At 34.8% G+C, this 14949-nt stretch overlaps 3 protein-coding genes across 4 annotated transcripts; 1 reads left to right on the top strand and 2 right to left on the bottom strand.

The window, feature by feature from the left end:
* Positions 1 to 302: 302 nt before the first annotated feature.
* LOC109150641 (chlorophyll a-b binding protein 8, chloroplastic-like) lies at positions 303 to 1814 on the bottom strand. Its single transcript, XM_019298623.1, has 3 exons — positions 1544 to 1814; positions 1169 to 1230; positions 303 to 1076 (listed from the first exon to the last, which is right to left on the bottom strand). Exons 1-3 carry the CDS (start codon positions 1685 to 1687, stop codon positions 461 to 463), a joined length of 822 nt encoding a protein of 273 aa, XP_019154168.1. The 5' UTR covers positions 1688 to 1814; the 3' UTR covers positions 303 to 460.
* A 1476-nt stretch (positions 1815 to 3290) lies between these two features.
* LOC109150536 lies at positions 3291 to 4608 on the bottom strand. Its single transcript, XM_019298467.1, has 4 exons — positions 4308 to 4608; positions 4062 to 4098; positions 3739 to 3860; positions 3291 to 3577 (listed from the first exon to the last, which is right to left on the bottom strand). The coding sequence occupies exons 1-4, from the start codon at positions 4548 to 4550 to the stop codon at positions 3515 to 3517; spliced, it is 465 nt and encodes a 154-aa protein (XP_019154012.1). The 5' UTR covers positions 4551 to 4608; the 3' UTR covers positions 3291 to 3514.
* Positions 4609 to 10464: 5856 nt separating this feature from the next.
* Positions 10465 to 13195, top strand: LOC109150535 (CASP-like protein 2A1). Of its 2 annotated transcripts, XM_019298466.1 has the most exons (4): positions 10465 to 10737; positions 10772 to 11051; positions 12562 to 12679; positions 12794 to 13195. In XM_019298466.1, exons 2-4 carry the CDS (start codon positions 10801 to 10803, stop codon positions 13061 to 13063), a joined length of 639 nt encoding a protein of 212 aa, XP_019154011.1. In that variant the 5' UTR covers positions 10465 to 10737; positions 10772 to 10800; the 3' UTR covers positions 13064 to 13195. The 2 variants fall into 2 exon arrangements, with proteins under 2 accessions (XP_019154011.1, XP_019154010.1); XM_019298465.1 differs by having other exon boundaries at positions 10466 to 11051.
* The last annotated feature ends 1754 nt before the right edge of the window (positions 13196 to 14949 follow it).

The raw sequence follows: 14949 nt of genomic DNA, 5'->3' as shown, positions 1-14949 counted from the left end.
CATCCTCCCTTTGGATTCAATGTAGTTGAGTTCGTACCAGAACGAAGAAGACGACGTGTTTCCGAATCCGTGCAACGTCATCCTGGAGGCCTCCAGGTGCTCCGACGAGAGCTGAAGGTTCTTCTAGAGATCGTCGATCACGGTTAACAAATAGTCAAATAGATTGAGGACCAAATCGTGTCAAAATTACAAAGTTAAGGACTTAATTAGTTAAAATTGAAAGTCGAGAACCAATTTGTGAATTTAGCTATAGTCGAGGGACCATTTTAGGTATTTACTCATCCATCAATTACTGCTAATGATTGACAACGTAACAGAAAGAAAGGTTCAACTAAGACTGAATAAGGCGCTCAAAGTTACATGCATATCCTTTTTCTTGCAGATTACTGATTACAGATGGGATGCAGATAGCAGTATGTGCACATGGTAGGTGATACATATATTAATATATATCAGAGGTTTAGTGGAATTTAAGGTTGGTCAAGATGTTGTTGTTTACAGGATCAGCCAAATGATCAAGCAGGTTTTGGTAGGGACCAACTCCAGTGACCAAAGCTTGGATGAAGTATCCCAGAATGGCCAACATAGCCAGCCTTCCATTCTTCACTTCTTTCAGCTTCAAATCCTTCAATGATTTCTCATCTTTTCCAAACCCCAAGGGGTTGAAGATAGGGCCACCAGGGTATGCTGGGTCACCTGACCCTCCTAGCCCCTTCTCCAGCCCCAGGAAGTACTGCTTTCCCATTGATCCAGGGTTTGCCCAGTCCTGGAATCTCCTGTGCTCTGCAAACCCCATCAGAGCCATCTCGAACACGAATAGAGTGTAAGGATCTGCCCAGTAGTTGTAGGTTCCTGCAGGGGGGATCACCCCAGTCTTGAACCATGGGAGGGCTGTTTCGGGTGGGATCAGACCAGCCTGCCCAAGAATCTCTGGGGCTATGGCTCCTACTGCCCCCATCATCGCGTAACGCCCGTTGATCACCTCCCCATATGCTAGCCATCTTGGCTCTATGAACCCTCCAGGCCCTTCAGGGTCTGACAGTCCCAGTGGATCAAATCCATAGTCACCAGGAAGGCTGCACTCATTCGTTATATTTCTTCAATCAGATTGGATTCGATTCAACAGTTTACATAGTATTATATTAGTTTTGATGAGCATGGAGTTTACCTCCCATCCAAGTAGGTGAGGCTCTGCTTGGATGCAAACCAAAGCTGCCTATCTGTTCCTTGCTGAAACACAATTCATTTTCATCATTTACATGTGAGGAAATATAAAGGTCTTGTTGGGTAGAGGCCGGTAAGCACCATGTTAAATTAGGGGATTGTTAGGCTGAGCCTGGTGAAGGGCCAAGTCCAGCACCCTGTTTTTACGCTACTAGTTACAGTTTTTGACATAATGGTAAGCGTTTGATCCTAACAGGTCTTAGACTTTTGGTTGAGGACGCCATGAGCCCATAACAGAAGTGCATCTTTCAATTTAGTATCAGATTTATGAGAAAGGTCATGAGTTCGAGAACGAGGAGGGAGAGAGTGAGAGACATACCTTAACAGGGGGAGTAGAGGCAGCCCTAACAACAAAAGAAACCTTCCTAGAAGAAGATTGGACAGGCCTTGCTCCAAGAACCTGCCTTGCAGCCTCAGCTGAAGAGGCAATGGATGAAGAGGAGATCAAAGCCTGTGCTGCCATTTTTCTTGATAGTGTGAGATAGTGAGTTTGGATTACCTTGTAAAAGCAATAATAATAAGAATAATAATAAAACAGGTGGTGGGCAAAGCCTAAACCACCAAGGGTTTTGTGGGCCAGAAAGAGAGGAATGAAATTGTGGTGGACAGTTGAATTGTTGTATATTGATGATAAAACTAGGATCTTGTTGTCAAATGAGGATAACACATGTGGCTTGGTTACTTGGATAAGAGATATTTTGGTTTCTGGCTGGGCTGCACAATTGAAATGTCCTATAATCTTTATCCACCTGGATCAGGATGGATTCTGCTTCTTCATATGTGATCTTAAGAATACAGAAATAGATTTGCTTCTTGTACACTCCTGCACACTATCGACGTGTTTGATAAAATAGTTAGTCTATCAGTTAATTGTAACTTATTTAATCAGTATTGGTTATTTGACTTAATTAAACAATCAATATGAGTATTTGATTAATTAGTTTTTTATAACTTATTGCTCCAAAATGTTAAAATTCAAAAAGTTGTTCAAAGTAACTTTTTCGATCAGTTTTTTGAGAAAATCATTTTGTATGTAACAACTCACAGCTAACATCTAATTTACCAAACACTTTTCTATAATTAGCTAATGTTATCAACTAGTCAAATCAACTAACCCAATCAGCTAACAGCTATCCGCTATGAGCTAACATCCATTTACCAAACACCCCTATATCTAATCTTAATATATGTCATGGTTTCATACCCATTTCATCAATTATTCTTATTTCAGTGTATGTTACTTTATTCATAAGTTCGCACTCGAATTTTAATTTAAAAAGAAATAAATTCGTAATTAAAATAAACTCATTGATATGTTTTAAAATGCTAGTTATTTATAGAGTAATATTTTAAACAAAATAAATTATACTTCAAATTGTTATAGATTTGGAAATAGACATAATTAAAAAGATTCTACCAATACTTATAACTTGAAAATATTTAAAGCATTGTTGGTATTGAATTGAAGCATGGTGGTAAGAAGTTTGATTACTTATTGGTGTGTTCAAAGTTAGTCCGGTCAAAGTTACCATTTTTTTCACCAATCAAAAGGGATAGAAACTTAAACAAGATTACACAAATTTAGATTGAGTTAGGCTAATAATACATTAAAAAAAATAAAAAGTTAAAGACCAAAAGAGGCCAGATCACATTGAGAGTGATCACAAAGTTTCACAATCTAATTTGTACAAGTATTAATTTTCATTGAATAAACTTAGTACCTACTAAACATATATAAATGAAGTATCAAAATATCACACTTCCTTTCATTGGCATTAGGCACTTAAGTGTTTTCTAGGCATATATACTATTTTGTCATTTGGCTGCAGTGTGAGATGAGATAGAGATAGAAGGCCTTGAGCTAGCTAGCTCACTAGGCTATAATATATTGAATTATTGAGTTTGTGTTTTAACTTTCAGTATGTAGTTTTACTGAACACCAGAGTACATAATGTAAACTTTACCCAAAAAATGACTAATAACATAGTTGTAAGAAATTAGCACTCAATATTTTATGATTACAATTATGCATTTATGCCATTACCATGCATTATTGCTCATATACATTTTATTTATATTTATGTTTATAAGATAATTCGATGTGAGCTTGCAATCCAAAAGTAAGCTATAGTTTCATAAGATTTTATACACAAGCGCAAAACGCAACGTTAAAAACAATAATAGAAGTAATACTATGAAAGTACTAATGCCTTGGTATTTTTGATGGCCTTGGCCAATATTGTATAGAAGGGCAAATTAAAAGAATTAGGTTGAAGATCAGAGCCTCAGATCAGAAGCTTGCAGGGCTATCATCCAACTGCTTCTCATCTTCTATATCAACCTCCAGGATTTCCTGTTCATATATACCAACCAACCAAAATCAATTTAGATCAGACCACACAACATTCGACAATTCATTCGTTTAAAGGGTCTCTTTCACTTGATCCAACGTCTTTTAATTTGGTCTTTACATTCGTTTTTATGAAAGGAAAAATAATGAGATTAGAGACTGACAGGGATTCTTTGCTTCAAGTAATTGCCAAGCCTAGCTAAAACAGTAGAACGTTTGTGCCAAAACTTGCCACTCAGACTGATCTTCACATATGGTCCATCAACTTCTGCCAATTCTACTCTCCCTGTTTACAACACTTAATTTCTTCACATTCATATACATTTGGGTTACCATTCCAACGGAACGGAAGGTCACACGTTCAAGTCTCATCCCAGTTCAGAAGTTGGCATATTATATTATGTGGAAGTACTATAAATAGGGTTAGATTGTAGTCGTTAAAAAAATAATAATAATTGGGTATCCATGATTAGGATTTAGGAATCACCTGTTATCCCCACTTCAGTATCAAACAGTTGAGCCAGCTGCATGCACAACATTAAAATATATGTTTAAGGAATCCCAACTTGTTTACTTAAAATGGAACTGTTAGTTACACCACAAAAATGATCCAAGTAGTTGGTAAAGGTGAAAATTAATCTAAAATTTAACTTAGTATAAGAGTGAACTAACGGTTTAAACAAATTAAAATATAGATAAACCGTTTAAACTGTCCCGTCTAGTAGCTAGTTACCTCTGTCCGGGCATCAACCAAGACCTGCTTGATATTGTCTTCTGTCAAATCAAGAGAGGCTGATATTGTAGGGTGGAAGGCAGTCTTGGTTGATGAAATGAGGCGCCTTCGGGTCGCGGGCCGGGACACCACACCATTCTTTAGCCTGCAGGAGGCTGAAAGAGAGTGAAACTTTGGAAGTGAGGGATTTGGGAGAGATGGGAAGTGGCAGTGATGGGTGAAGAAGTGCAAGTGTAATGACATTTCTTTTGTTTTCAATTCTGTGATTCAACTTCAAAGGGAATGCTGCTGCTTTTGTTATCCTTTCTGACAAGAATGAATGTGTGGTCAGATCAGTTGGATTGGTGTCCAAACCAAACCTTTGTTTGGGCTCGACTCAATTACTCAAACCGGCCCAAACATCATATATCGATACTAATCATTATGGTTGTGCGCCTTAAGAGTTTATGTATATTATGTTAAGAGTTTATGTGTATTATGTTAAAAGTTTATATGTATTATGTTAAGAGTTTATGTGTATTATGTATTATGTTAGATTATGTGTGTTATGTTAGGAGTTTATGTATATTCTACTATACAATTATGTACATACAAAACAGAGAATTTTTAGGGCGCACAATGCATTGTGCACCTTGGTGCACAAATGCACAATATAACAATTGAATCATGGTTAATAGTACTAATTTCCGCTCGTATAGGATGTATGTACTGTATGTATGTATATAGATCGTGTATATATAATGTATAAGCAACAGAAGAAGGTAGGAAAAAGATGGAAACCCTTTTATTCATGAGTTTTTGTGTGTTTTCTTGTAGAGAGAAGGAAGAGAGCAAGTAAGCTAAAAGCATAGAGAGAGAGAGAGAGTGGAATGAGTGAAGGGGAGCCCCCTTTAAGTTGGAGGGCTAGAAGCCCTTTTATAGGGGCAAGGAGGTGGCGGGTTTGACCTGTCACCTTTGACTTCGACCCGTAGACTGGAACTGAATCATTTGATCCCGATCCGATTATAAGCGGGAACACGGACCTGGGGTATATAACCTATCAATGGTTTATCTTGCGAGTTTATTACCGATTTGGTCCCTCGACTATTAAGATTTCACCAATTTGGTTCTTGACTATCAAAGTTTCTCAATTTAGTCATCAACTATGCATTTTTTGTCCGAAATGGTCATCCGTCTATTTTTTCGTCAAATTTGAAGGGTAAATTTGGTAATTCAAATAATCATCTTCTTTTGTAGTCTACATCGATTGAGAGGGTGAGGTTGTACGGAGTGAACCCGGCGATGATCAGGGCGTTGGCTGACACGGGTACCGGGAATATGATCGGGTGGCTAACGGCAACATTCCAACGATGGCTTCCGACCCCGGGATTGCCAAGAATTGGGTGGCGGCCAATGTGCTTCCGTTCTACACGGCGAGTAAGATCACGACCATAAACGTAGGGAACGAGATTCTATACTCGGGTTACCAGAATCTGATGAAGCAACTCCTACCGGCGATGCAAAACATGAAGAACACCCTCGGCATTGCTTCCCTCGCCGGGAAAATCAAGGTGTCCACGGTTCACGGGATGTCGTTGCTGAGGTCATCTGATCTGCCGTCGTTCGGGAGCTTCGATCCCGCCGTCACCGACTTGCTCAAAGGTCTGCTCGACTTCAATAACGCCACCGGTTCACAGTTCTGGGTAAACCCTTATCCTTTCTTCGTTTACCAGAGCGATCCCCTGGCCAGAAACGCTGGCATTCTGTTTATTCCAGCCCAACTCCGATCAAGTAGATTCCTGCACCAAAATCAAACATGTTTGATGCTCAGGTCGGTCTCGAAATCATTTACTTAAGCTAATTTAGGCAAAGTCTTGAGATGAAAAATTACACCCAAGATGGCAAATAAAGTGAAATTATAAATCTGTCCTCAATTTTAACGTATAACAAACAATAGTTTGACTATAGGACCATTTTGGGTTAAATAATAATAATAATAATAATAATAAAAACACATAGTTGGAGACTAAATTGAGAAATTTTGGTAGTCGATGACCAAATTAGTGAAATCATAATAGTCGAGGGACTAAATTGGTAGTAAACTCTTTATCTTGCAAGATGAACTATTAACATAAAATTCATTTTTTATACATTGAATATTAAAAAAAATTCTTATAAAAAAAATACATTGAATGTTCACTTTTTGTATACTAAAAGTTTGTTTTTAGGTATAATGGGCTTGGGACTTGGGAGCACGTGCAGAAGATGATTAAAGTATTTACTGACTCTCAATAAGTGATACTTTGGCTTACCGGCAGAACTGAACCGCTAGGACAATGCGGTGATTTGGTTAAATGAAGCAGAGAGTGACTTGAGAAAGGATAGTTGGTTGATATCTCCTATACACCGCGGGAGAACAACACGGTTGCTGACGAGCTAGCAAAGATGGCGCCGAGAAGATATTGTGATTGGATCGAATTTCATGTGCCACCGGAGGACATCAATGCGTCTTTGAGAAAGGATCGGGTGCTTTTTGCTTCTACAGACAGTAGAGCCTAGTTTTGTTGGGTATCCCCCACCCCCCACTCCTCACTCCCAAAAAAAAAAAAAAAAAAAAAAAAAAAGAGTTTGTTTTTAGGTATACTACTAAAAAAATGACTTTTCATTATATTAAAAATGAACATTCAGTATATTAAAAATGATAATTTATTTCTGAACTATGGTTCATAGTATAATTTGTCATGTGGATACATTGTTATCCCAATTAAGTCAAAGATTTAATATATAATTACACAAGTACCCATCTTAATTTTTTTTAATTAACCCATCTTAATTATTTTTTTTTAAAAAATAAAAAAGTTAATTCATTAATCATATATTGAAACATTTACAATAAAGATCAATGGAATGATTAAACATTTCTTACACTCAAGCATAGAAACAACTTTAGTAACAATACTAAAGAAAACCTCAATTCAATTTGCAGACTATTTTACAAATTTGAAGTTGGATTCTCTTAAAACTTCCCTATTTGATACTCCGTGTTTGGTAAGATCATACCGACCTTAATCTTAGGCAGGGACCTCTTCTACGTCCCATATACATTACATTTAATACTATATTGATTGATGGATGCATTATTTGTCTCTTTTATTGAATCAAGTCATGCCCATCAATCTCATCTTATCGAGTCTGCAAAATTAAGATGTGATTGTGGACGGCAAATTATTGATGCACCATAGTCCACACACTATTGTGTGGACTATAATAAAAAGTATATTTTTAATACAAAATATATTAAAAATATATTATTCATATATTGAATATATATTATACAAAATAATGTATTTTTAATATTCAAATAATTTTTTTGTTGTTGAATAAGGGACTATGGCATTGTTTGGTAATGACCGTTCCATCCCTTCATTTTTTTTTTTTTGTCAAAATATCAAAAAAATAATTGGTAAATCAACGGTTTGGAGTAGTGTTTTGCTCTAAATCGCTGAAATTTCAAACGCTACTTTGAGTATTGTTTGGATCTTGCATTTTGGGAAAAGATATTTTTCCAAAATGCCCCTCAAATAATTTTTTTTTAAAAAAATTGACTATGATTTGGAAGGAGCCCAAGTGGCATCGAATGGAACGTTATGATGTGAGCACGTGTTCACCTTGCAAGGTGGGCACAGTTTCATATTCATAATTTCTATACTGTAGATCCATACGGTAGATCCATAATTTCTATACTGTAGATTCATAAAATTTATACTTTAGATTCATAATTTCTAAACCGTAGACTCATAATTTAAATACGGTATTTTCATAATTTCTATAGAGTAGATTCATAATTTCTATACTGCTGATTCATAATATATGTAATGTAGATTCATAATTTCTGTACCGTAAATTCATAATTTATAAATTGTATAGTTATTAAATTATGAAGATATAGTTCTCTGATTTGTGAAAACAGAGTTCAACAATTGGAATTTAAAGTATAAAATTATGAATCTATAGTATAGAAATTATAGATCTACAATATAGAAATTATGACTATAGAACTGTGCCCACCTTGCAAGGTGGGCACGTGCTCACAACATAATTTGCCGAATCCAATGGGTGACTATTCCAAGTGAGAGGGGCATTGAGCTCATCTTAAAGCATTACTCATAACTTTTTTCTCCTTATCTTCTCATTTTGTGGGTCCTTCTCCTCCACATTACTATATAATCTCCTCTAATATTTTTCTCTAATTAACAAAAAAATCAGAAACACATTTTTTAAAATTAAATAAGAAAACTTTCTATATCGTTTTCTAATAAACCAAAAATTTTGAAAATGTGTTTCGGACCAAATTAAAAATGGTTGATTGGGTTAAATATTGAAATTTGAAAAATCAAATTAAAATATAGTTTTGGAAAAAAATACATTTTTAATTCCTCAATTGTTCATGGCGATCTGGTTTAGTCCCTAACTTTTTGTCATTGCAATATATCTAAAAAAAGTTACACGTTTAACCCCGAATAAACAAAATTAATATACTCTTTTATTATATTTATTCTTTATAACTTTTTTTGATTTTAGTATTTAATATGCAAAATAGGGAATTGACAATCTTCTTCCATAAAATTTTCTTCTTCAATTGTGGTACATTGTCCTTATTTTTTTTACACGAACTTTTTAAAATCAAGTTTTTTATTTTACACAAAATATTGAGACTCAAGAAGATTATAATTAAGAAAGAAACATTGAAAAGAAATACTAAAATATTCATGTACTAAGTAAAATTTTAATAGAGTTTAATCCTTATTTTTTTTTACACGAACTTTTTAAAATCAAGTTTTTTATTTTACACAAAATATTGAGACTCAAGAAGATTATAATTAAGAAAGAAACATTGAAAAGAAATACTAAAATATTCATGTACTAAGTAAAATTTTAATAGAGTTTAATTGTTTTGTTATTTCAGGGGTTAAAATTACAATTTTTTTGAAGAGGCTGGTACTCTAGTAGTATATTGCAACATTAAAAAGTTAATGACTAAAACTGTTAGCAAAGAACAATTAAAGGACTAACAATGCATTTTCCCCTAAAGTTTTACTATTGAATGTTAAGGTAAATACTAACCGGCTTTACTAATGGTAAATCAACAGTTAAGGATTGCCGAAAAATAACGAGAAAACGCTGTGATCAATTTCATAAATATTACAAGTATATAAATTATAAATTGGTCATGTACTTTTTACTAAAACCATTAAACATTAATGAACGGTTGAGATCAATCCAAACTTTTTACGGAAGAGAGTTGTTCATACTTGAAATAACACTTATACATACATACATACATATATAGATACGGAGTAATAGTGTTTAACTCTCTGAATCATAAATTTAATACATAATTAGTATTTTCTTTGAGTACTACTGACTCGGTTACAATGCAGTATCTGTTTATAATTATTTTCTCAACCTGCTGAAACACAAAGAGTCAATATCAAGCAAATTGGTATCATTAGACCACAAGGTCATTTGCAAATAATTAATATTTACAAATATTTGAAAGGGAAAGAGTTAAAATAGATTTTTGAACTTTGTCCAAAATAGCAAACTCTTACATTTTAAAGGTGTACAATTAAACATACAAATTTGTCAAAATGAATAAAATAATCTCTATTTATCGGTAACCAATTGTTACTCGTAAAATTACTGTTGCTCACCGCTATTGACCGCCACCAAATCGTCACAATTCAATAATAATAATAATAATAATAATAATAATAATAATAATAATAACTATTGATGGTTGCCTTCACCGGAGAAGACAACTGTCACCTTCTCCACTAGAGATGACAACCAAGTGGAAAAGGTGACTAGTCCAGTTGTCTTCTCCTTCTTCAATAGCAATGACAATCATTCGTCAGTTTTCGATCGTCGAAATTATTTGACAAAACCCTAATAATCGATTATTTCATGTAAATAACCAATTACTGGGTATAAATGCACCAAAATAATAAATTTGTAAATTTTTAATTACACATTTTTAAAAGTTAAAATTTTAATTATACTTTGAAGATAAAGTTGAAGTACCTATTTTGACAATTTTCCTGGTTTGAAATAAGGAAAAAATATTAACAACTATGCCAACGTTTCGTATCATTTCTAGACTGGTCTACGTAGTACGTTTCGTACGTAGTGGGTGTAGGGCATTCTGAATTCTTGGGAACGAGTGAAGAGATGAGTGCAGAGAGAGAGAGAGAGAAGAGTTATGAAGAGAGAGATAGAGAATTAGATGAGCATATGCATATATGATGGAGAGTGGCAAAAGCTTTGATGAGCATTTAGTGCAAAGCCAACTACCTCCATGCCGGGCTAGAGCTCATCAATATTAATAATAATGGGGACTGTTTCTGTCATCTCACTTTCCCTTTCCCTTTGCCATAGTCTTCGTAGGCTGCTAACAAGCTAAGCTAGGGAATTGAATACTCACTCTAAACAAACAAAAACCTAGAACTTCGTGATGGGGGGCAAGACTCAAACAAGCACTGTGTTCTCTGCAAATTCTCCAGTGGCCGTGGGGATGGAGAGTTCAGGGAGAGGAGTAGATGGGGAAGATGAGAGAGGAAGCACCGGCGGCGGCATGCGCACGGCGGAGACGTTGCTCCGCCTCCTTCCGATGGCTCTGTGTGTGGTGGCGCTTGTCATCATGCTCAAAAACTCCCAAACTAACGACTTTGGTTCCCTCTCCTACTCAGACCTTGGAGCCTTCAAGTAACCCATTTTCCCCTTCATCTATTTCTTAGCTTTTTCACTTTATCATTGAAAACATTTTTTAAATGGTCGGTTCAAAGTTCAAACCCCCTAATAAGGTTATGAATTTTACTTTTCTTTTATAAATTTTTTTTTAATAATTTTTAGTTATATTATTTCATCTAATTCCTCTTAGTCTTTTGGTTGTAACTAAGTATTTGTGATTTTAATTCTAAAGTTAATATAAACAATTATTCCGTATTTTTTTTAACTATTTTAATATATCTAAATTTAGGCTTCGACTCACCTAAATTGAATCTATGAGTATGCATTTGTTACTTGATTTAGTTCACTTTTTCAATTGACTTAAATCAAGTCTTTTAATCTGAGTATTTAGCAACATGGACAGTTGAAATATCAAAATTAATTTTTGACTTTCAATTGACCTAAATTAGGTCTTTGAGTATACATACATTTATTATTCGTACTTGATTTAGTTCACCTTTCAAATGACTTAATGGGGTGTTTGGTAGGATGAAATTGCAAATCCATTCTTATCAAACTCTATGAAATTGTAATTTCATGGTTTGGTTGGAAGGAATTGTAATTTCATGGTTTGGTTGGAAGAAATCGTAATTTCATTCCATGGAATTACAATTCCCTCCGACCATGGAATTATAATTCCTAAGGAGTAGGGACTAAAGTCTCCATAGAAATTGCAATTCTACACTTTGTAGAATTGTAATTCCACGATAAATTATCATTTTATCCTTCTTACAAAAGTTCAGTAAATTTATATCTTTTGAGTATTTCGCAAGAGATAGGGAAGTAGAGTAGATATTTGCAATCCTCACAAGAGGGTTAAAGTTTGGCAAGGAACATCCAATAGGATAGAAACTTGAAATGACTTTGGTATGGAAATTAAGATTTTTCCAATTTTAATTTGAAAATTTAGCACTTATAAGAGTGTCAATGAATTTATAACATTGATCTAATAGCGAATGCATAGTCAAAGACTTTGATCTGATACAGTTGGAAGTTGAAGGACCATTTCTAATATTAACCCATTGATGCTACAATCATTATAACGTCGTGAGATAGACCATTGATATAAGACACATTTTTAATATATATACTTAAATGTTCATTTTTTGAAAGTGCATTATTTAAGTACGGGAAGTTCATTATTTTGTATATTACCAAATAATGAATTTTCAGTCCATATGTGCCTTCAGTATATTAAAAATGATCATGTATCCATATTGCAATGTGGACCATGATCCAGAATATAATTTGCCTTGATGCTACTAGTAAGGTAATTGAAATCTAATCATCTTGGAGGAGTTGGAGGAATATGAATTATATGTATGTTGTGAAAATACTTCAAGATTTCCAACTGTTCCTCTTCAAAGTAGACACCCAAGTGACACTAGATTGTTGTAGGCAATTTACATCTAAACCCAGTAACCCACAGTAATCAACAAATTCTAATCATCCACTAATTAGGGTCTCTGTTCATTCTTCTGTGCAGATATTTGGTACATGTAAATGGAATATGTGCAGGCTATTCACTCCTATCAGCTGTGGCTGCAGCCATACCTAGGCCATCCAGCATGCCTCGCGCCTGGACTTTCTTCCTACTCGATCAGGTTCCAGTTTAGGTGTATAAATAAAGCGATGAAATGCAGAAGAGCATATCATATCATATCCTGTTCCATTCTATCTAAAGTTCTAAACTTTCCCTATACTGACTACTACTGCAGATCCTCACATATGTGATTCTGGGAGCTGGAGCTGTGGCAACAGAGGTGGTTTATCTAGCCTACAAAGGGGACAGCGCGGCCATGTGGAGTGAAAGTTGCGGCTCATTTGGCGGGTTCTGCCACAAGGCCGCTGCATCTGTTGCCATCACTTTCACTGTAAGCCTATGCTACATCGGGATTTCACTCATTTCCTCCTACAGACTCTTCAGCAAGTATGATGCACCCGTTGGTTTCTACAATAACAAGGGGATAGAAATCTCGGCTTTCTAAAGGGCAGTCTAGTCTGTGAACTACGTAGTTATCATAACTGTAATAAGATATACTAAGACACTATGTTCAGTATGTTGCATGTGTTAAACTATGTTACCTTCAAAGTTGTATAATGATTATTGTTTTACTACACCCTACTCGGCATCTTTTTGCATCTGAATTACAACAGATTTAACCAAATTGCAGCAAACAAGCTGCCTGCAAATCACTTCAAGAAATCACAATATAACGACAGTTGCAAACAAAAGGCATAGAGAAGCAGGAAGCAGTTTTTTCAAACATAGCACCATTACATACCTAATAATATCTAATACTGTGTCCTTAAGAAATAGAGACTATAGGTAATGCAGCATTCCAGTTTGTTGGCACCCAAACCTTAAGTGTCAACGAGCTTCATATTGCACAACTGCACAAAAATATAAAAACTACATAAGCAACCTGATTATGAAGGCATGTACAGAGTTGAGTACACATTAAATTAAGCATGCGTGCAACTGTACTCTAACAGAAAAGGGGTAATTAGATTGCCAGATACCAAATAGGGAAGAACAATTTACTTTTGAGCCATAAAGAACAGGTAAAATTTAAACCTAACAGGAAAGAACAAATAAGAACACAAACTCAGAGCTAATAAATTACATATTGCCTCAAAACTTCGAACTATAAATTAATATGTCCAAGCCCTAAAAATCAAGTAAATTGATTAAAGATCCAGAAAATTTATAGCAGATAATTGTGCAGATACGAAAACCAAAATTGAAAAGTAAATCGAATTGAAATCGCTTACTTCTGCGGGTTCGCTTCTTGTAGAGAATACGATAACCACATTCACGGCACTGAATCACATCGCCTTGCTTCAGAGTATTATCTTGTCCACAATCTACAAACGCACAAATAATCACCTAAAATCGCATGCAAATAATTATATGTAGATATAATTTGTAAGAAAAGAATAGCCAAGTACCTCCACAGATATAACTGACGGGTTCGGGTTGAGCATCCATTGTCGCTTCTGTTTTGGCAGCAGAATTGAAAGAAAATTACAAGGCGCTCATCGCGTATTTATAGAAATGTTGGTAGGTTGGTGACGGCCCGACCCAGTAGAAATCTACAACATTCGGATCCGGGCTGTTTTATTGTTTTAACCTTTCACTTAATTTTATTTTGGTAAAAAGGATCAAATAGAACACAGTTGTTATATTATAGACCGCGGTGCATAATCGATTATGCACCGTGGCTCATATACGGCGCCGTTTCTTTAAGTAAAGAAACGGCCCGCCGTTAGAGTTAACGGAGTCCGTTTGTTTGGTGTATTAAACACCAACTGACACTACAGTATATCCAAACCGACAATGTAGTTATATCAAAATGATACTGTAGTTATAGTGAAATGAAACTGCAGTGTATATAAACTGAAACTGAATAACATTTCACATATTTGAGTGTATATTGTACAATGAAGCTGTAATTATATCAAAATGATCATGTAGTTGTGTTTTAATAAAACTATAGTGTATATAAAATAAAATTAAATAACATTTTCACATATTTGAGTCTATAAATATCGAATGAAACTATAGTTATATCGAAATGAAACTGTAGTTGTGTTCAACTGAAACTGTAGTGTATACAAAATGACACTGAATAACAGAGTTACTTTTTGTAAAAGGGTGCGAAACGGCGGAAATAAACACTGTTAATTTTCATTTAAAAAAAGACGCGCGGTGCATAATCGATTATGCACCGCGGTGCATAATATAATTTGTCAATAGCACAAAGTCCGATTGAGTCACCAAATTATTAAAAAAATAATAATTAATTAAATCACTCAACATTAAAAAATAATCTAATTTTTTTATATATTAGTAGCTCCGGATTGATTTATC

This window comes from Ipomoea nil, unplaced genomic scaffold (genome assembly GCF_001879475.1).
Source record: "Ipomoea nil cultivar Tokyo-kokei standard unplaced genomic scaffold, Asagao_1.1 scaffold2279, whole genome shotgun sequence".
Taxonomy (NCBI): domain Eukaryota; kingdom Viridiplantae; phylum Streptophyta; class Magnoliopsida; order Solanales; family Convolvulaceae; genus Ipomoea; species Ipomoea nil.
Note: the sequence above shows the minus strand (reverse complement) of the source record. Positions and strands in the feature narration are given on the sequence as shown.

Coding starts and splice junctions, on each gene's coding strand:
- LOC109150535 (XM_019298466.1), top strand. CDS start 10,801: ATGGGGGGCAAGACTCAAACAAGCACTGTGTTCTCTGCAAATTCTCCA. Junction 11,052..12,561: donor TCAGACCTTGGAGCCTTCAA/GTAACCCATTTT, acceptor TCTTCTGTGCAG/ATATTTGGTACATGTAAATG. Junction 12,680..12,793: donor CTTTCTTCCTACTCGATCAG/GTTCCAGTTTAG, acceptor CTACTACTGCAG/ATCCTCACATATGTGATTCT.
- LOC109150641 (XM_019298623.1), bottom strand. CDS start 1,687: ATGGCAGCACAGGCTTTGATCTCCTCTTCATCCATTGCCTCTTCAGCT. Junction 1,231..1,543: donor CCTCTACTCCCCCTGTTAAG/GTATGTCTCTCA, acceptor ATTGTGTTTCAG/CAAGGAACAGATAGGCAGCT. Junction 1,077..1,168: donor CTCACCTACTTGGATGGGAG/GTAAACTCCATG, acceptor GAATGAGTGCAG/CCTTCCTGGTGACTATGGAT.
- LOC109150536 (XM_019298467.1), bottom strand. CDS start 4,550: ATGTCATTACACTTGCACTTCTTCACCCATCACTGCCACTTCCCATCT. Junction 4,099..4,307: donor TGGTTGATGCCCGGACAGAG/GTAACTAGCTAC, acceptor TTGTGCATGCAG/CTGGCTCAACTGTTTGATAC. Junction 3,578..3,738: donor ACTTGAAGCAAAGAATCCCT/GTCAGTCTCTAA, acceptor ATATATGAACAG/GAAATCCTGGAGGTTGATAT.